General features: G+C 45.2%; 1 protein-coding gene across 8 annotated transcripts in view; it reads left to right on the top strand.

Annotated features, from left to right (window-relative positions):
* The window catches only part of COLQ (collagen like tail subunit of asymmetric acetylcholinesterase), a 104,924-nt gene that overhangs the window by 53,404 nt on the left and 29,647 nt on the right, over positions 1 to 21,873 (top strand). For 6 of the 8 annotated variants that reach the window (XR_010132655.1, XM_055381106.2, XM_004033679.5 and 3 more), the window contains exons 2-3: positions 12,126 to 12,238; positions 13,450 to 13,551. Coding sequence is in view for 7 of the 8 variants with exons in the window: in XM_055381106.2 (XP_055237081.1) it covers positions 12,126 to 12,238; positions 13,450 to 13,551 (215 nt within the window). In the remaining variant the exon portion in view is untranslated. Of the gene's footprint in view, positions 1 to 2,629; positions 3,237 to 9,480; positions 9,593 to 12,125; positions 12,239 to 13,449; positions 13,552 to 21,873 lie in introns of those variants that run through there. The other 2 variants (XM_055381111.2, XM_055381109.2) reach the window with 2 other exon arrangements.

Here is a 21,873-nt window from a genome sequence, read left to right as displayed (position 1 = left end):
TCAAGGGTGGGGGATTCTCTCTAAACTGACTTATCAAGATTCTGGCTATAACTGGACTCTGCAAGGATGGACACAGAAGCCCACGTTCAAAGCCTAGTCAAGAAGAGGGCTCAGGGGAACCTGACCAAAGCTTGGCTGAGGAAAGAGTGGTTGTCAGTGGGAAGGTAGAACTCAGGTCTTCCTACCTATTTCTCTGCCCACCAAGGTTTTGGGATGGGACAGCGGATGTGAAGTGCTCCAGGGCTGGTGGGAGCCTTGGCACTGCCCCAAACAGGTAGATGTCTTTGCCTCTGGATCCCTGGGAAGGGTGTGGGAGTTATCTATGTCACACAGGCTCTCTGTGAGGTAGTGGTGGGAGACACAGCAGGACCAGCATGCAAAGCAGAATCTACTTCAGCCCCATCGGCAGGGAACAGGCCTGTGTGTGGCAGCAGCAGGGACAGGAGCACCTGGAACAGCTCCCAGGGATGTCGTATTCCAGAAGAGGTCTCTAGCCTGGCTGATAAATCCCAGAGCTGTAATTAAGACAAAATACTGTGAATGTGACACCTGCTGACAGCTGCAGGAAGGCCCCAGAAACTTGTATTGTGAATTAGATTTTACAGGCAGCTCTGCCGTGGTGAACTGGTGCCAGGCTAAGGCACCTGAGGGAACTTGAGGGCAAAGATTGCTCACCAAGGGGGAAAAGGGGAGATCCTTCACCCCTGTCTAGGAACCACTGATGTTTCAGGAATCACAGACCCTGAGAGATGCCAAAGTTGGAAAGGGCTTAGGGCTCATCTGGTCCAAGGCTTTCATTGTACATCTAGAAAAATCCAGACCCACAGGGGAAATGGGTTGTCCTAGGTCACACAGTGAGTTAGTGCCAGGGCTAAAGACCAGGGCTCTTAATCCCAGGCTGGCACACTTGGCTGGAGAGCAATTAAAAGTAGTTGAGCGTACATCCAGAAATTTGACTTAAATTAAATGGTGCATGCTTGGAAAGACAGAGACAATGCCAGAGAATGAGACAAAGTTATAGATAGAGAGACACAGAGACAGAGAAAGACAGAGACAGAAAAGAGAGTAGCAGAAGGAGAGAAACACAGAGAAGAGGCAGAAGATATTTGTGAGCCTGAACCATTAGGTTCAAATAGAGATTCAAATACCTGCCAAGTTGGACGGGACCCCACCGATCATCTAGTCCAGCTACTTTTCTTTTTACAATAATGAAACAAAGTACAGCTGAGTGGTTTACATATGTCAACCTTTTTAGAAAAAGTTTGATGCCATGTGGTTAAAAAAAACACAGTAAGTGCTTTTGGTGTGAAAAGTGGCAAAACTTCCATCTCTGAAGGTTTGCAAAATGAAATTTGAAAAATGAAGAGCTGCAAGAATATGACTCAGAATAGAGAAAGTCAGGAAAAGGTGATGCAGATACTTCTGCAACTCTCTAGGACTCAGGACTGAGGACTCCCTGGCCTTATTGCTACTTTCTCTGAGGTCTTAGACCCAGTTTCTGAGAAGGACAAAGGGGAATTCCCCAGAGAAGGAACACAGCCTAAGCCTCACCTCCCACTCCTCCCATCTTGATATAGCAAGTCTCTGCTTTCAAGTGTCAGCTCAAATCCCACCTCTTCCAGGAATCCTTCCTTGATATCTCACTGGGACCCTCTCCCCCTCAACTGTTACCCATTTCTTCCTTATATAAATCCCTTCAGGCATCCCTGCCCTATGTTAGCCACTCTTCTTTTTTACCTTGTACAACAGTTATCCAAGAATATGTCAATAAGAGAGCCCTTATTCGGTGCCAGGAATTCCAAAAGCTGTAGCTCTAATCCTCACAGCAAAGTATCAAAGTCGGCTTTGCACGCCTACTTTATAAGTAAGAAAGCTTAGACTCCGAAAGAATGAATAACTTCCTCAAGGTCACACAGCTACTAAGTGGCAAAACCAGGACTTAAGCCCAACTTGGATGACTCCAGGGCCAGTACTCTTCCCGTGACACTGAACGACACATTCCAAGGGCGGGAACTGTGTCTAGTCATTGTGTCTTGCACAATTTGGTACTTACTGTGTTTCTGAATGAATAAAACAGTAAATGAATGAATGAACATAAGTGTCCTTTCTTTTGAAGGTTATAGTGCAGGGCTTGGCAAACTACAGCCTGTGGGCCGAATCCAGCCTGCCTCCTATATTTGTGTAAACTTTTACAAAACATGGCCACCCTCATTCCTTTATGTATTGTCTGTGGCTGCTGTCCTGTACAATGGCAAAGTGAGGTCGTAACGGAGACCGTGTGACCCACAAAGCCTAAATATTTACTATGTTGCCCTTTATAGCAAAAGTTTGCTGACTCCTGCTATAGCTTATGGTCTTTACTAAGCTGATTACAACACAGTGCTTATTGCTAAGTAGTATAATAATAATCTTGTCTTTTATAATCTAAAATATTGTGTGTGTTCATGCTTGTGCACTGGGTGTGCCTATAAAGTACCAGATAGATTTAAGCATGTAACTGGTATATGCCGCTTCATCCAAAAAGACTTGCCTACATGCTCTTTGGAAATCTATATATTTTGTTTGTTTGTGGTTTCGTTGTTGTTGTTGTTGTTGTTCTAGTTACGTTTAGCTTTGTCAGCAACACTTTGGCCCAGACAGGATGAGAGCTGAGACCCCTGGCCATGAAGGTCTTCCCTGAAGCAGAGGAGGGCAGGCTCCCCTTGGACAGTCTCGGTTGGGGGTTGACTTTGAGGCTTACCAGAGCAGTCAATACTGCTGTGGTATTTTGAGTCAAGGCGGTTTTTGAGCCAAATGAAAAGCAGCCTGTTTGACTGATTGCTCTCAATTTCCTCTTGGCTTGCAGCGGGATAAGTATCCCTGGGCTCCCAACCTCATATCCTCCCCTGGGCTGAAGGCACTCTTGTCCTCCAAGCCTCCCCTACAGCAGTGTTCATGGGCAGCTGGAGCAGGGCTGCCTACCCATTGCTACTCCCAGGAGCTCAGGACTGGCCCCAGACCCCTGGCATCTGGAGCAGAAGCAACATCAAAGCAGGGATTGGCCAACTCCCACTCCTAATGCCAAACAGGCCAGGCACTGGGAGCACTCAGAGGCGTGACGAATCTCAGCCTGTCTCCGGCTAGTGTTCCCTGGCCAGTCCGCTTTGGGCCCTGCCTCACAATGACGGGCTCATCATTCAGCCTCGCTCATCTGCTCATCATTTCAGGACTGCTCTGTTACTCGGCAGGCTGCTTGGGTGAGTTGTGTGTGCGTGTGTGCACGTGTGTGTGTGTGTGTGTGTGTGTGTGTGGATGCACATGCATTGTTTTGGAAAAAAGACTCTTGGAAAGCAGACTGTACTAGGAGGTTTTAGCAGCCTTTAAATTTTTTTCTTTTTAAGTTTTTCTTTCACAGGGCTGTTTCTCATTGTGAAAGCCTTTAAATTTTAAACTGCTCAGCCAGTGTTGAAGTTGCAATGCAAAGGGGTTTCACAGTAGAGTTGGTGGGGACCTGGCGTACATGCTAACGGGTGTGTGCACTTGTCTGTGTCCCTCTTGTGACCTTGACTGGCACAAGTACCTTGTGCTGGCAGCTGGTACCTTGGCTGGCAGCTGGTACCTTGGCTTTGAAGTAAAATCATGTTCTGTAGTCTGGGCCCCCGCTGGCGTTGGGTGGCTGAGACAGTCTCCATCACTCTTGAGTGGACTGCCTTGGGTAATTTGGCTCAGAGGCACAGCCACCAAACCACAAATTGTTCTTTGTAGGTTGTATCCTTGCCTGCTCAGGGACATACAGCAGAAGGCAAACTCTACCATGTTCTTTCAGAGAAGTTCAAATTACGTGCAACTTTTAGGATCAGAATTTGTCTTTCAAGGTTTGTTGTGGGGATTGAAGGAAAATTGTAGGGTGCAGCCTTCTCTGGAACATGTGAATTGGGGGGAATTTGGGCAAATTGCATTCAGTTAATGTAAGAACTTTACTGTAGCTGAGACTCAACTCACTACAATAAAGTCAAAGCACTCTGAGCTGCCATACAGCGTGTGCCCTTGGCCTTCTCTCTTCTTTTGGGTCTGTCTCTCTCATGCAAGTTCCCAGAGGCAGGGAAAGGCCCCAAAAGAGGAGGAGGAAGTAAAAAGCTGACTAGTCCGCCAACTGTACAGGCAGGTGCAGAACAGTTAAATGGCTGCACTTGTAATTCTCTCAACCTGCTGAGGCAAGATGCTTATGTCACTTCTTTCCTTTGACAGTTTCTAATGACACATTTGTTGGATTGAGGGGGTGGGAGGGAAGGCTACTTGATGGAAAAACAGAAGGCAGAAATGGAAATGGCTATTTCCAGTAACCTATTGTGGGGCTGGCCTTGCAAGAGGGTAGATGAAGATGGATACAGTGGTGGTTCTGGTGTCATACTTATTTTAAAAAGGGACTAAAGGAGGCCAGATGCAGTGGCTCATGCCTGTAATCCCAACACTTTGAGAGGCTGAGGCGGGCGGATCACCTGATGTCAGGAGTTCGAGACCAGCCTGGCCAACATGACAAAACCCCATCTCTAGTAAAAATACAAAAATTAGCCAGGCATGGTGGCGCTCGCCTGTAATCCCAGCTACTCAGGAGACTGAGGCATGAGAGTGGCTTGAACCCTGGAGGCGGAGGTTGCAGTGGGCTGAGAACCCACCACTGCACTCCAGCCTGGGCAACAGAGTGAGACTTCGTCTCAAAAAAAAAAAAAAAAAAAAAAAAAAGACAAAAGGACTTTGGAGATGATTTGGGCAAAACTCTTTGTGGTACAGATGAGGAAACTAAGTTTCAGATTGAGTAAGTGAGTTGTACTGGCTCACATGGCCACTTGCACCTAGACTTAACACTCTTTAATCAAATCCATGTCTTTCCGAGAGTAAATTGGAGAGAATCGCTTTCCAAAGATGTGCCTCAGTTTCTTGAAATGAAACAAGAGAAAGTCTCCTTTTCAAGAATGGGTATTGAGTCCAAAGGGCAAAACCAGCATCATCGACAACAAAAGCTTCAAACACTTGCCAAAGCCTGCATTAAACAATTACCCATAATTTGGCAATGCACTGGCCACATACAACATGAGCTTGATGTCTTTAAGTTGGAACATGCGGTCCTGAAGTTCCGTGATGGTTGGCATTTCCAAGGCAGCTGCCTGGTGCTGAGCCACGTGCTGCTCCCAGGTTTCTGCAGGCTCCACGGAGATACGCATAGGATTGCTTTCAATACAACAGAGCCTTCCGGGGCTTTTCCAGACTGGAGCCTGAGCTCAGACACAATTCTACAGAGACAGTCCATGAGAAAGACCCACAGGCCACTCGGATGACACCAAAATAGACATGTGAAGTCCTGGCTTAGTTGACTGGGAGGGAGGAGGGAGGGGGAAGCTGCTCCCAAACACGTCCACCTGATGGAAATATTCTGAACAGGAATGAGCTGTAAATAAACTAGGCTCCTAAAAACAGACAGCTTCAGGGAGTCAGGGGAGGGCAGAAATAGATGGCCTTCCCCTGCTGGGAAGAAAGTGGGTCAAGGGGGAAAGGGTGAGGGGGATGGGGTGGGGGAGCCGAACAATGCAGAAGCCTCAGCCAGAAATGCAGCTGATAATTTGTGGTCACTGAAGAGGTCTCCAATTTCCAGGAAGAAAGGAGAGAAGTGATTGCTTTAAATGATACAAGGTCCTTCATCAGTGGAAGGCCACACAGGGTGCTGGGTGAAGGAAGGCACTGGAGGCCATATATGGTCTGGAAAAATAATGGTGATGAGTGCATATTAGCAGTGTGGGCCTGCCAGCCTCCCAGGTGCTTTTGGAACACTGCAGCCTCAGCCCTTGGCTGTGTGCTGAGGCAAAAGAGAAGCAAAGGAGAAACTGTAGCCAGGGGACCTTAAAAACGTTCCGGGATTGGTGTGAGCCTGCCAGCCTCCTCCACCCTACAACTGAAGCTGCCCACTCCTAGCGACTCAACACTCTAGGAAATTTGGAGAAGCGTGAGGAGGAATACATTGGCATTAATGTCAAGTTCGGGAACAATGTATCCATATTATTTTACCACTGAGAAAAGTAGCCCGTGACAGCTGGAGCTGCCCTGACTCTCAGAGCTGGGCATGGTGTTTTGCAACACAGAAGCGATGTCACAGAACACCAACATCAGACAGGGTCACCCTGTGACCTTGATGGATCGAGAAGAAAGTAAGAATCACTTGATAATCACAACTGAACACAGACGAAAACAGGACTATCATCCAACCACAAAAGTAACTAAACATTCTCCTATCCTTGCTAATATGAGTGATTGCTGCTGTTTAAAAAACCAATCACAGCTTTGGTCTTGCTCCACTCTCTTCTAGATATGAATTAAGGTACTCAATTATAGAATGGCCCTTTCTTCCTGATGGCATCCAATTCAGAGTGAAGCCAGACTTCATTTCCTCAGTCTCCCCTCAATCACTTAGCAAAATCCCCAACCCTAGGATCAGTCCTTCCCAGAACCCTCTAACTGAGATGCCCCACGGTTCCTTCTGGTGTGTGTTCTCCCTCTTTGCAGTGAGTCAATAAACCCAGCTTGGTTCCCTGAAGCCTTTGCTTGGAGGGCACTGATGCTATAGCCCCAAGTTGTTGTTATGGGACTTGTAGCTCCAGACCTTCATTTCTACCACATGCAGTCATGGTGTAGAGCTCAAGAGGAAGGGCTCCGGAACCAGACTGCCTGGCTCTGTCACTTACTAGCTATATGACGTCGGACAAATTGCTTAACCTCTTTGCCTCAGTTAATGGATCTGTAAAATGGAGATGATGATAACAAGAGTAGTACCTAGCTCTTAGGGTTGCTGTGAGGATTAGGTGAATTTCTATGTGTGAATCACTTAAATGGTGCCTTGCATGTGGTGTTTGTCATTATTAATTCAGCAAACGTTTGTGGACTGTCTAGTGTATGCCAGATACAGTGCTAGACCCTGGGGATAAAAGCTGGCTCCTGTTCTCCCAGAAAGCACAGTTTGGTGAGAGGGATACAAGGAAATAGTTTTTCCCCATGGAGGAAACCTAACATAGGGGTAAACCCAGAGAAAAACAGCAGGGCCACTCAATCTTGCCTGGGAAGTCAAGGAAAGCTTCCTGGTGGAGACGGCACCTGGTGGAGGCTGCTTGTGGGAGGGCAGGGAGTGGGGTACAAGCAGAAGGCCTCTGAGCTCTGCAAGCCTTTCCAACTACAGATGCCATTTAGGTATTTTCTGCTTCCCACAGGCCTGGCCCAGTGCCTGGCAAAGAGTGTGCTCAAATGAATACATGTCTAACACCCATAAACTAGTGCCTGCTGTGACTTTTCTTTCTCAAACTCTGACCACTGTTGCCCTGGGTACCCTGCAACTTCAAAACCACCCTTGATTCTTCCTGCTCCTTCCCTCCTGCAACACGTTGGCCCCGTTTCTCTGCATCAGTCCCTCCCTTCCTGTCCCGTGCCCTGCTGCATGCTCCCATTCTCCAAGCCTGTCCTCCCCACACCTGCACCTTCCCTGCACACAGTGTTCTCCAGCACCATTTTGATCCTGTCACTCCTTTACCCTGCACCTGCCGTGGTTTCCTACGACTTTCCAGTTAAAGCCTAAACCCTTTTGTGGGGTATCCAAAACGGCACGATCTAGCCCCAAATTAACTTTCCAGCTTTCCCTGCATCCTGACCCCAACACTCACTATTCCTTTAAGATAAGAGCCTCCTCTTCAGTGCAATGGCACAATCTCGGCTCACTGCAACCTCTGCCTCCCAAGTTCAAGCGATTCTCCTGCCTCAGCCTCCCAAGTAGCTGGGATTACAAGCATGTGCCACCACGGTCAGCAAATTTTTGTATTTTTAGTAGAGACGGGGTTTTGCCATTTGGTCAAGCTGGTCTTGAACTCCTGACCTCAAGTGATCTGTCCACCTCAGCCTCCCAAAGTGTTGGGATTACAGGCGTGAGCCACCACGCCTAGCCTGTTTGACATATTTTGGAGTGCCTGTCTGCCTTGCCTTCCTCAGGAGAAACTCCTCCCACAGCCTCTGTTGAGCTGGTGACAGACCCTGAGATCCTGCTAAAGACTGGGTCTGAGTCTGGTCCAGGGCAGGCTCTGCTTAGCTGCCCCCATGACCTGTCACCTGGCTGGGCAAACAGATTCCGTGTGGTGGATATTTGAACTAAGACCCACAAGGGGATGTTCCAGACAAAGCAGATGGGAGAGGTAAAAGAGGTGAGGCAAGACTGGGTCAACCATCATGGAGAGATGGGCGTGAAGACGCCAAAGAGGATGGAATGGATCAGATGCATAGAAAGAAGCATAAAAGGGGAGATGGGGGACAGGGGATGGAGGAAGGTGAGAGAAATACCAGGACAGTGTCATGTCCCATTGACTCATTGGCTCCAGCTCTTTCTGACAGTTGTTAACTTTACAATAAATCTCCTTTTTCCCCAGAGCCCATGTGAGTGAAGCTCTGCTTCTCACAATCCAAGTAGCCCTGAATGGAACATGGGTCTTTCTCCTGCCATTCCTCCCGCTCCCTGAGGAGCCTCCCCTCCTTCCATCAGCCACCTCCCCAGCTAGCCCTTCAAGGCCTAGCTCAAGTACCCGTGACTTCCCCAGATATTTTCGTGATCTGGAAGTCTTCCTGTCTAAATTCTCCTTGCTTTTCCAGAATTAGCATGAATCCCATCTTTCCCAAAAGACAGCTAGGTTTATCCCAGCTGGTGGCCACCTGTTGTTCCTGTTTTTCTGAATTCCTTCAGTCCCTCGTTAACTTGTATGACCTGGAGTGGATGCTGCTTTGGCGTTGAGTGCTGGGTTCTGTGGAACTTTTTGTGACCAAGCTAAGCACCAAGCATTGGATAGGCCAACAGTTTTCACTGGGGCCATTTTGGAAATTTTCAAGGTATTTTTGGTTGTTTCAAAGGCTGGGATGGGTAGCACCACTGTCTTTGTTGAGCCGGGTCAGGAGTGAGAGCTGTCTTGCAAAGGGTGGGACAGAATTGTCCCACATCCTACATGACTTTGAAATGTCCCAAGGAACATTCGTACTTATATATAATTATCTCATTCTAGAACTGAATTCTCTTTTACACAGCATTTTTTTTTTTTTTTGAGACGGAGTCTCGCTCTGTCGCCCAGGCTGGAGTGCAGTGGTGCGATCTCGGCTCACTGCCAGCTCCGCCTCCCGGGTTCACGCCATTCTCCCACCTCAGCCTCCCAAGTAGTTGGGACTACAGGCGCCCACCACTACGCCCGGCTAATTTTTTTGTATTTTTAGTAGAGACGGGGTTTCACTATGTTAGCCAGGATGGTCTCGATCTCCTGACCTCGTGACCCACCCACCTCGGCCTCCCAAAGTGCTGGGATTACAGGCATGAGCCACCGTGCCTGGCCTTACGCAGCATTTTTAAAGCACTGTTATAATATAAACTGAGTTTTCTAAGACTACAATTACAGAGTAATGGTTGTGCTTTATCTAGTCGGGAATTTTACCCAGTGTTGTTTATTATTTCAGAAAATCACATCACATGGTGGACACATTCCTTGTAGCATGAGACTTGCCAATACCATAATCTTTATTTGAGCTGTTGCATTCACTGTGATTTCATGTAAGTGTGAGCATCAAACCACAGCATTATGTATTCTAATATGGTTATGTCTGACCACTTATAATCAAAATGTTTACTTTTGTATCATAAATCACTTTCTTTTTTTTTTTTTTTGAGATGGAGTCTCACTGTGTTGCCAGGTTGGAGTGCAGTGGCACAATCTCAGCTCACTGCAACCTCCATCTCCCAGGTTCAAGCAATTCTTCTGCCTCAGCCTCCTGAGTAGCTAGGACTACAGGTGCATGCCACTGTGCCCAGCTAATTTTTGTATTTTTAGTAGAGATGGGGTTTCACCATGTTGTCCAGGATGGTCTCGATCTCTTGACCTCGTGATCTGCACACCTTGGCCTCCCAAAGTGCTGGGATTACAGGCATGAGCCACCGTGCCTGGCCCATAAATCACTTTCTTGTATTTCTCTTTTATGTAGAATTAAGAGCACTGTATTGATTTTTTAAATTGTCTGTCAGCGTGCTGTACTATTTGTGAATTTCATTTCCGGATAATAAAGGTGTCTTTATAAAATATTTCCCGTAAAAGGTCGCATTAGGCCTGAGAGGGCTGAGGGTCTTTGGCACAGGCCAGTGGAATGCTCCATCATCAAGGGTGCGAGCGAGTGTGTGTGCATGGAGCTACCATTCCTGTGGACACCGCACGACCTGGCGACTTCTGGGGAGCACTTAGCACTTGTCTAGTTTCTGAGGCAGGTCCTGGAGCACAAGGTGGAGACGGTCGGCAGATGCTGGCCCCTGGGAGATAAGACAGAAAACTGGGTTCAGGGTTGAGAGCATGTGGTGGTCAATGTGGCGTGCATGTTCTGTGAGGTCAGAGGTTTCGTGAAGGGGTGGAAGTGAAGGTACATCGTGACACCAAAACTGAGAACTGAAAAACCATAGCTTTGGGTGATTATGGATATTGCTGCTATGAACATTTTAATACATGCATTTTGGTGAAAACACACCCACTTTTCTTTTTTTTTCTTCTTTTTTTTAGGGCCATTTCAAGAGAAATTTTTACTTTTTGGTATAAAAATAAAACTATAACCATTCAAGCTGGCTCTTAACTAAAAAGTTTATCTTGAAAAATTTGCAATAACCCCCACTGGATTCATTAGGTAGGGACACAAATCAGGGCTTTCTCAGTGCAAACACCAGAGAACATATATATGGTCCTGGCCAATGCCCATCATTCAGAGATGCCGGGGAGGAGATTCAAGCTTGGAGTCAGAACCTGAAACTTTAAAGATCACTTGCAATCATGATTCTGAATGCACCCACTTTTCTATTGGTAAAAACCTAGGAGTGAAATTGCTGGGCTAGAGTATATGTCTATGTTCAGCTTTAATAGAAGATAACAAGCAATTTTCCAAAGAGGTTGGATCAATTTACATTCTGGCCGGCTAATGTGTGATAGTTGTGGTTGTTCCACATCCTTGCCACATTTCTTATATTCTGTCCTTTTTGCTTTAGCCATTCTGGTGGATGTGTAGTGGTATCAACCCAATGAACATCAGCGATGTTCAGCAGAATGGATGAGTAGGTTGTGATATAGTCACTCAGTGGGACACTATTCAGCAGTAACAATGATAAACAGCAACCTAGATGATTTCCATAGACACTATGTTAAGAGAGAGAAGCCAAAGACAAGAGTTCATATTGTATGATTCCATTTACATAAAGTGCAAAATTAGTCAAAATGAATCTCTGGTGTTAGGATTCAGGATGGGAAGGTGTGCAGAGACTGGAGCTTGAAGGAGCTTCTGGGCACTGGGGAATGCTGTTTCTTGACCTGGGTGCTGGTTTCTAGGATACGTCCACCTTATGGAGATCTGTTGAACTGTAACTTATTGATCTGTGTACTTTTTGTAAGGCATACTTCAACATTGAACATTTACTAACATTGAACATGGGTGAGACTTTTTGTAAAAATAAAGCTACAAAGGTTCAGGGCCCTCCCTTTATTTCCTGATACTGCAGATTAGGCTACCCATATATTGAGACATTAAATCGTAACTCTCCAGTGAAATGAGTGACACATGAATGTGTTTGTAAAGTCTAGAGTCAATGTATGTGTTTTAAATCATGGATCTGGGTGTCCTGTAAGTAATGCTACCACTGGCCCTGGCTGCCGCCCTGTCTAAACAATTTCCTTCTGAGTACAATATTAAAGTTATTAGCAAGCACTTTCTTCTCCTCAACTACTGGGGGCATATGATGAAATCTGTTTGAACTTTGCATTTCCTGCTACATCTACAAAGTGACAAGTCAGTATCTGAGGAAGGAGAATTGAACCTTATAATGGTCAGTGTCCAGACAAGTCATCTGCTTCTTTGTGAACCATCTTAATCCAGCAAAGGCAAGGGCAAGGGAATAATTGCTATGTCAAGTAGCCAACAGGAGGCCTATCCACATCTAACAGGCTAGAAATTAGATTTGGAAGTCTGGGGTGGCAGGATGGGTCTTCCCTGGGCACGGTGGGTGTGACAGAGGCCCAGCACTGACCACATGCTAACGAGCAGCAGTTTTCTCTGAACAGCCCTTCCCAGCCTGGATCAGAAGAAGCGTGGTGGCCACAAAGCATGCTGCCTGCTGACGCCCCCTCCACCACCACTGTTCCCACCACCATTCTTCAGAGGTGGCCGAAGTCCGGTGAGTACTTTGGGATTTATGAGAGGAAAAAAAGTGCAGGCTACTCAGTGCACACCACACAGCCCCACCTGCCTGCCCCACTCCACCTGAGCTGCCTCTGGAATCTTTTCTGAGAGCCTCAACCCTCCACTGTCACCCAGAAGTTGAGCCCTGGAATGGACATTTTGCAGTTCCTGGGGTGTGTCCATTCTCCAAATATCTTAAATAAATGATGGAGGGAGATTCTTCTTAGCAGGAATTGGATTTGGCAGTTTCTCATCTTCTCAAAAACCATGAGGTGAATTTATAATATAACTTCCTGGGTTCCCATCAGCTGCTCAAACATGGAATTTCCCCTTCTGTTTTTCTTCTCCCCAAGTGTTTATGAAATTCCCTTCTGCAGCCCGTGTCTAACACAGACCGTTTCCATGAGGTGACTCAGGAAATAGTTCTCCTGTAGCCACACTGAGGTGTGAGAGGGAGCAGAATTTGGAAAGAAAGGACCAGGTGAGGAAAAGAGCAAGATTCGGGAAACTGGCCTAGAAGACAACAGCCAGGGCATTCTGGGGACTTGGGATTCTCAGCTCTTTCCCAGCGCTCTGTCTCCTGAGCTGTCCAGTTCAGGAGCCACTAGCCATATGTAGCTATCTGGCACTTGCAATGTGGCTAGTTCAAGTTGAGATGTGCTGTAAGTGTAAAATACATACTGGATTTTTAAAGAAGTCGTATGAGAAAAGAATGTAAACTATCTCATTAACTTTCCAATACTGAATATATGTTAAAATGATAATATTTGAGTTTTGTTGGGTTAAAGAAAGTATATTATTAAAATTAATTTGACTTTTTTCTTTTTACCTTCTTGAAAGGTAAAAAAATGACTACTAGACAATTGAAAATTACAGTGTTGCTCTTATTGGTGCCTCACGTTAGTTATGTTTCCATTGGACAGTGCTAACCTAGACATTGGATAGAGGCCCCTGAAATGAGCTTCCAAACTCTATCCAAAGTGGCTACGAGGTGTCTGTAATCCATACAAGCCAGGTTCGTCTCAAGAGCAGATGAGAGAACAGAAACTGGTAGCCCAAGATGTCATCTTCTTGGGGCAGTCACTGGGGTGTCAGGGAACTGCCAGGCTTAGAGACCTGAACCCGGAGCAGGTCTGTGTCCAGGATGGTGACCCTTCCTCTGTCCCCTACGCCTGACCTCTAACTCTGTGTTGCTTTGTACTGAAGCTTCTCTCCCCAGACATGAAGAATCTCATCCTGGAACTGGAGACCTCGCAGTCCCCGTGCATGCAAGGCTCGCTAGGCTCCCCTGGGCCTCCTGGCCCCCAGGTTGGTGCACTCTACCGGACCCCTCTCGCTGTCTTCTGTTTAGAGCAGGAAAGCCCGCTGCACAGAGCCTCTTAGTGTCTGCTCTTTCTCATGTGATACAAAGCTGTTTTTCCTTCTCTCGCTTACTTCCTGCTCCAAAGCCACTTGGATAGAACACTGGCTCTTTGCTGGGTAAATTCTGGCCTCCCATCCTTGATTTCCTCATCTATGCAATGGGGATAATAATTGTCCCTACAATACTGAATTTTGGGGGAATCAAATGATGCCACCTCTATGGATATGGTTTTTATTACAGTTACAATCAGACAAACACTTGATGACAGTGCCCCTTATGTAACCATTGACCCCTCCTGTGGACCCAGAGGTGCCTGCATTCAGCACAGGAAAGTGGAGGCGCAGAGGAGATGGTTTCCTGCCTCACTGGGCCCCCAGGTATTGCTACCAAGCAGCCCACCCCTCCCCACCAAAGCTAAAGGGGGGGAAACAGTCAAAATGCTGCAGAAAGGATTTCTAGACAAACAAGAGTACCCTCCAGAGACCCCACCCCACAGAGTCCTGGCCCCTCTGGCCTGCCTCCAGGAGGGTGCTCCATCGGTGAGGGACAGCTGGGCCTGAGCCTTCCATGGGGAGGAGAAAGAGGGTGTGAGGAACAGTTAGTTCCCCAAGTGCCTTCCCATGCAGGGGGCATAAAAATGACATCACCCACCTGGGTAAACACTCCTGTGGCTTCCGGACACTTGAAGGCTCACCTGGATTACAAAGCCCCACAAGAGGGGACTCCGGCCTGTATCTCCTACATCACCTCATACCACCTCCATTGTCTCGTTGACTCAGCCGCAGTGACCATCTCTCGGGTTCTCAAACACTCCAAGCTTGCTTTAGCCACAGGGCCTTTGCACTTGTGGTTCCTGCTGTTTGGAATGTTCTTTCTGGTTTGTATCATGGCCGGCTCCTGGTGGCCACTCAGGACTCAGCTTCTATGCCACCTCCTTAGAAATGCCTTCTTCTACCACCCACTCAACCGCTTAAAGTAGTCTCCTGCCCACACGACCACCACAATCACTCTCTGCCACACTGACCTACTTTAATTCTCTGCATGATTTTCTCATCCTGTTACAGCTTTCTTATTTGTTCTTCTGTTCCTGGTCTCCCCTCTGTAAAACGTAAGCTCAATGGCAGGGGTTGGCAAACTATATCTGTGGATCAAATCCTGTGGCAAAGTTTCAATAAAACGTCGAAGTTTTATTGTCTGTGGCTGCTTTTTCACGACAAAGGCAGAGTTGAGTAGTTGTGACAGAGACCAAATGTGACCCACAAAGCCTAAGATATTGACAATGTAGCCTTCTAAAGAAAACCTGTATCAAACCGTGGTCTGTGGGAACAGAGACATTGTCCATCTCACTCACTATTATATTCCCTGTCTACAACAGTGCACGGGGTTGGTATAGGTTCTCCATAATTACTTGTTGGATACAAGAAAGAAAACAGGACTTTGAACCCAGAGTTGGCCAGAGGCTGCCACAGAAAAGCTTGGAAGCCTGCAGAAAAGCAAGATGAGAATCCTCGGAGGTGCATTTCTATCTTCCCACCTTCAGCAGTCTACACTAACAGGTCTCAGGCATGCTAGAACCCATGGAATATAGAAAAGAAAAGGGGGATTTTCTGCTGACCTCAGGACAGTGGCTCTCTGGTCACACATATCTCTAACCTCGTGCAATCCCCTTTGAAGCACGTGGAGGCTGTGTTGCCCAACTGCAGGGTCCTGTGTAGCCACCTTCATGTCCTTAGAACACAATGTGGATGCTGTCCCTACTCAAAGTGAGGTCTGTGAACCAGCAACATTGGTATCATATGGGAGCTGGTTGGAAATGCAGAATGTCATCCCCCTGACAAATTCATTCTATCAGAATCTGCATTCTAACAAGATACCACCCCTCCACCAAGTGAATGGAGTGAGTCATCTGCACATTAAAGTTGGAGAGGCACTGAGCTAGAGCACAATGACCTTGTGAAATAGTTCTAGTCCACTTCAAGAAACAGAAAGAACTAAGGCTTGGAAGAATCAAGAGATTGGAATGAAAACCCTCCTCTTCCCTATCCAAAAATAGAAGGTGAATAAACCAAAGATAGTGGTTCTCAAACTTATCTACACATTACGATTCCCTGGGGGAGCTTCAAAAATTACTGATGCTTGTTCCTCCTCCCCCGAGATTGCTATTTATTATTATTATCGTTATTATTATTGGGAAGAGAGTCTCACTGTGCCACCTAGGTTAGAGTGCAGTGGCTTGATCGCAGCTAACTGCAGCCTTCACTTCCCAGGCTTAAGTGAGCCTCCTACATCAGCCTCCCACAGGAGGGTGGGACCACAGGTGCACATACCATCATGCCTGGCTAATTTCTTAATATTTTGTAGAGACAGGGTCTCAACACATTGACCAGGTTGGTCTCAAACTCCTGGGCTCAAGCAATCCTCCCACATTGGCCTCCCAAAGTGCTGAGATTATAGGCATAAGCCACCCCACCCAGCCTGAGGTTGTTATTTAATTGGGCTGAGTTGGGGCCTGGGCTTTGGGATTTTTCAAACATCTCCAGAGAATTGTGATGTGCTGATAGACTTGGGAACCACAGGCTGAGGGGAGCTGTTGTTATTTGGATAAGTTTTGTAGAAATCATATTTCAGGGAGGGAGGTTCCAAGACAGCCGAATAGGAAGAGCTCCAGTCTACAGCCCTCAGTGTGAGCGACGCAGAAGACGGGTGATTTCTGCATTTCTAACTGCGCTTTGAAGAGAGTAGTGGTTCTCCCAGCACAGAGTTTGAGAATGGACAGACTGCCTCCTCAAGTGGGACCCTGACCCCCAAGTAGCCTAACTGGGAGACACCTCCCAGTAGGGGCCGACTGACACCTCATACAGCTGGGTGCCCCTCTGAGATGAAGCTTCCGGAGGAAGGCTCAGGCAGCAACATTTGCTGTTCTGCAATATTTGCTGTTCTGCAGCCTCCGCTGGTGATACCCAGGCAAACAGGGTCTGGAGTGGACCTCCAGCAAACTCCAACAGACCTGCAGCAGAGGGTCCTGACTGTTAGAAGGAAAACTAACAAACAGAAAGGACATCTACACCAAAATCCCATCTGTACATCACCATCATCAAAGACCAAAGGTAGATAAAACCACAAAGGTGGGGAGAAACCAGAGCAGAAAAGCTGAACATTCTAAAAATCAGAGCACCTCTTCTCCTCCAAAGGAACGCACCTCCTCGCCAGCAACGGAACAAAGCTGGACAGAGAATGACTTTGATGAGTTGAGAGAAGAAGGCTTCAGACGATCGGTAATAACAAACTTCTCCGAACTAAAGAAGCTAAAACCTTGAAAAAAGATTAGATGAATGGCTAACTAGAATAAACAGTGTAGAGAAGACCTTAAATGACCTGTTGGAGCTGAAAACCACAGCACGAGAACTACACAACACATGCACAAGCTTCAGTAGCCAATTCAATCACGTGGAAGAAAGGGTATCAGTGATTGAAGATCAAATGAATGAAATGAAGCGAGAAGAGAAGTTTAGAGAAAAAAAGAGTAAAAAGAAATGAACAAAGCCTCCAAGAAATATGGGACTATGTGAAAAGACCAAATCTACGTCTGATTGGTGTACCTGAAAGTGACGGGGAGAATGGAATCAAGTTGGAAAACACTCTTCAGGATATTATCCAGGAGTACTTCCCCAACCTAGAAGGCAGGCCAACATTCACATTGAGGAAATACAGAGAACGCCACAAAGATACTCCTCAAGAAGAGCCTGCCTTTCAAGAGCTCCTGAAGGAAGCACTAAACATGGAAAGGAACAACTGGTACCAGCCACCACAAAATCATACCAAACGGTAAAGACCATCAACACCATGAAGAAACTGCATCAACTAATGAGCAAAATAACAAGCTAACATGATAATGACAGGATCAAATTCACACATAACAATATTAACCTTAAATGTAAATGGGCTAAATGCTCCAGTTAAAAAACACAGACTGGCAAATTGGATAGAGTCAAGACCATCAGTGTGCTGTATTCAGGAGACCCATCTCACGTGCAGAGACACACATAGGCTCAAGATAAAGGGATGGAGGAAAATCTACCAAGCAAATGGAAAACAAAAAAAAGCACGGCTTGCAATCCTAGTCTCTGATAAAACAGACTTTAAACCAACAAAGATCAAAAGAGACAAAGAAGGCCATTACATAATGGTAAAGGGATGAATTCAATAAGAAGAGCTAACTATCCTAAATATATATGCACCCAATACAGGAGCACCCAGATTCATAAAGCAGGTCCTTAGAGACCTACAAAGAGACTTAGACTCCCACTGAATAATAATGGGAGACTTCAACACCCCACTGTCAACATTAGACAGATCAATGAGACAGAAAGTTAACAAGGATATCCAGGACTTGAACTCAGCTCTGCACCAAGCAGACCTAATAGACATCTACAGAACTCTCCACCCCAAATCAACAGAATATACATTCTTCTCAGCACCATATCACACTTATTCCAAAACTGACCACATAGTTGGAAGTAAAGCACTTGTCAGCAAATGTAAAAGAACAGAAATTGTAACAAACTGTCTCTCAGACCACAGTGCAATCAAACTAGAACTCAGGATTAAGAAACTCACTCAAAACCACTCAACTACATGGAAACTGAACAACCTGCTCCTGAATGACTACTGGGTACATAATGAAATGAAGGCAGAAATAAAAATGTTCTTTGAAACCCATGAGAACAGAGACACAACATACCAGAATCTCTGGGACACATTTAAGGCAGTGTGTAGGGGGAAATTTATAGCACTAAATGCCCACAAGAGAAAGCAGGAAAGATCTAAAATTGACACCCTAACATCACAATTAAAAGAACTAGAGAAGCAAGAGCAAACACATTCAAAAGCTAGCAGAAGGCAAGAAATAACTAAGATCAGAGCAGAACTGATGGAGATAGAGACACAAAAAAACCCTTCAAAAAAATCAATGAATCCAAGAGCTGGTTTTTTGAAAAGATCAATAAAATTAATAGACTGCTAGCAAGAATAATAAAGAAGAAAAGAGAGAAGAATCAAATAGACGCAATAAAAAATGATAAAGGGGATATAACTACTGATCCCACAGAAATACAAACTACCATAAGAAAACACTATAAACACCTCTACACAATTAAACTAGAAATTCTAGAAGAAATGGATAAGTTCCTGGACACATACACCCTCCCAAGACTAAACCAGGAAGAAGTTGAATCCCTGAATTGACCAATAACAGGCTGTGAAATTGAGGCAATAATTAATAGCCTACCAACCAAAAAAAGTCCAGGACCAGACGGATTCAGAGCCAAATTCTACCAGAGGTACAAGGAGGAGCTGGTACCATTCTTTCTGAAACGATTCCAATCAACAGAAAAAGAGGGAATCCTCCCTAACTCATTTTATGAGGCCAGCATCATCCTGATACCAAAGCCTGGCAGAGACAGAACAAAAAAAGAGAATTTTAAATCAATATCCCTGATGAACATTGATGCAAAAATCCTCAATAAAATACTGGCAAACCAAATCCAGCAGCACATCAAAAGGCTTATCCACCATGATCAAGTGGGCTTCATCCCTGGGGTGCAAGGCTGGTTCAACATACACAAATCAATAAACGTAATCCATCATATAAACAGAACCAAAGACAAAAACCACATGATTATCTCAATAGATGCAGAAAAGGCCTTTGACAAAATTCAACAGCCCTTCATGCTAAAAACTCTCAATAAACTAGGTATTGATGGGACGTATCTCAAAATAATAAGAGCTATTTATGACAAACCCACAGCCAATATCATACTGAATGGGCAAAACCTGGAAGCATTCCCTTTGAAAACTGTCACAAGACAGGGATGCCCTCTCTCACCACTCCTATCATAGTGTTGGAAGTTCTGGCCAGGGCAATCAGGCAGGAGAAAGAAATAAAGTGCATTCAATTAGGAAAAGAGGAAGTCAAGTTGTCCCTGTTTGCAGATGACATGATTGTATATTTAGAAAACCCCATCATCTCAGCCCAAAATCTCCTTAAGCTGATAAGCAACTTCAGCAAATCTCAGGATACAAAATCAGTGTGCAAAAATCACAAGCATTCCTATACACCAATAACAGACAAACAGAGAGGCAAATCATGAGTGAGCTCCCATTCACAATTGCTTCAAAGAGAATAAAATACCTAGGAATCCAACTTACAAGGGATGTGAAGGACCTCTTCAAGGAGAACTGCAAACCACTGCTCAATGAAATGAAAGAGAACAGAAACAAATCGAAGAACATTCCATGCTCATGGATAGGAAGAATCAATATTGTGAAAATGGCCATACTGCCCAAGGTAATTTATAGAATCAATGCCATCCCCATCAAGCTACCAATGACTTTCTTCACAGAATTGGAAAAAACTACTTTAAACTTCATATGGAACCAAAAAAGAGACCACATTGCCAAGACAATCTTAAGCCAAAAGAAGAAAGCTGGAGGCATCACGCTACCTGACTTCAAACTATACTACAAGGCTACAGTAACCAAGACAGCATGGTACTGGCACCAAAACAGAGATATAGACCAATGAAATAGAACAGAGCCCTCAGAAATAATACCACACATCTACAACCATCTGGTCTTTGACAAACCTGACAAAAGCAAGAAATGGGGAAAGGATTCCCTGTTTAATAAATGGTGCTGGGAAAACTGGCTAGCCATATGTAGAAAGCTGAAACTGGATCCCTTCCTTACACCTTATACAAGATTAATACCTTATTAATTCAAGATGGATTAAATACTTAAATGTTAGACCTAAAACCATAAAAACCCTAGAAGAAAACCTAGGCAATACCATTCAGGACATAGGCATGGGCAAAGACTTCACAACTAAAACACCAAAAGCAATGGCAGCAAAAGCCAAAATAGACAAATAGGATCTAATTAAACTAAAGAACTTCTGCACAGCAAAAGAAACTACCATCAGAGTGAACAGGCAACCTACAGAATGGGAGAAAATTTTTACAATCTACCCATCTGACAAAGGGCTAATATCCAAAATCTACAAAGAACTTAAGCAAATTTACAAGAAAAAAAAAACCATCAAAAAGTGGGTGAAGTATATGAACAGACACTTCTCAAAAGAAGACATTTATGCAGCCAAGAGACACATGAAAAAATGTTCTTTATCACTGGCCATCACAGAAATGCAAATCAAAACCACAATGAGATATCTCACACCAGTTAGAATGGCGATCATTAAAAAGTCAGGAAACAACAGGTGCTGGAGAGGATGTGGAGAAATAGGAACACTTTTACACTGTTGGTGGGATTGTAAACTAGTTCAACCATTGTGGAAGACAGTGTGGTGATTCCTCAAGGATCTAGAACTAGAAACACCATTTGACCCAGCCATCCCATTACTGGGTATATACCCAAAGGATTATAAATCATGCTGCTATAAAGACACATGCACACGTATGTTTATTGGGGCACTATTCACAATAGCAAAGACTTGGAACCAACCCAAATGTCCATCAATGATAGACTGGATTAAGAAAATGTGGCACATATACACTATGGAATACTATGCAGCCATAAAAAAGGGTGAGTTTATGTCCTTTGTAGGGACATGGATGAAGCTGGAAACCATCATTCTCAGCAAACTATCACAAGGACAGGAAACCAAACACCGCATGTTCTCACTCATAGATGGGAATTGAACAATGAGAACACTTGGACACAGGGTGGGGAACATCACATACCAGAGCCTGTCGTGGGGTGGGGGGAGTGGGGAGGGATAGCATTAGGAGATACACCTAATGTGAATGACAAGTTAGTGGGTGCAGCACACCAAGATGGCACATGTATACATATGTAACAAACCTGCACGTTGTGCACATGTACCCTAGAACTTAAAGTATAATTTAAAAAAAGAAATCATATTTCAAACAGGCTTTGCACTATGCATGTTCACCTGCAGATCCTGGGGTTGCAGTGGGGGCCTGGGGAATTTTGATGAATTTCCTCTCTGCTGTTTTGGAGAATTTGGAAAACAGCTGACTGAGCATTTTGCAGACACATTCTGGCTGTGGATGTGCAAAGCTTTGATGCAGTGAGTTGTAGGGTCCCTGAGCTAGAGTCAGCTCCTCTCCAATGCACAAAAATGCACTCTTTACTTGCCAACATTCTTAGTGTCTTAAAAAAGAAGACTTTTTTCCTGCTGAAGAAAGGCAAAAATTATTTGGCACCTAGTACCCACAAATTGACCATGG

The sequence above is a fragment of the Gorilla gorilla genome, chromosome 2, assembly GCF_029281585.2.
Source record: "Gorilla gorilla gorilla isolate KB3781 chromosome 2, NHGRI_mGorGor1-v2.1_pri, whole genome shotgun sequence".
NCBI classification, from domain to species: domain Eukaryota; kingdom Metazoa; phylum Chordata; class Mammalia; order Primates; family Hominidae; genus Gorilla; species Gorilla gorilla.
This window is presented reverse-complemented; position numbering and strand designations above follow the sequence as displayed.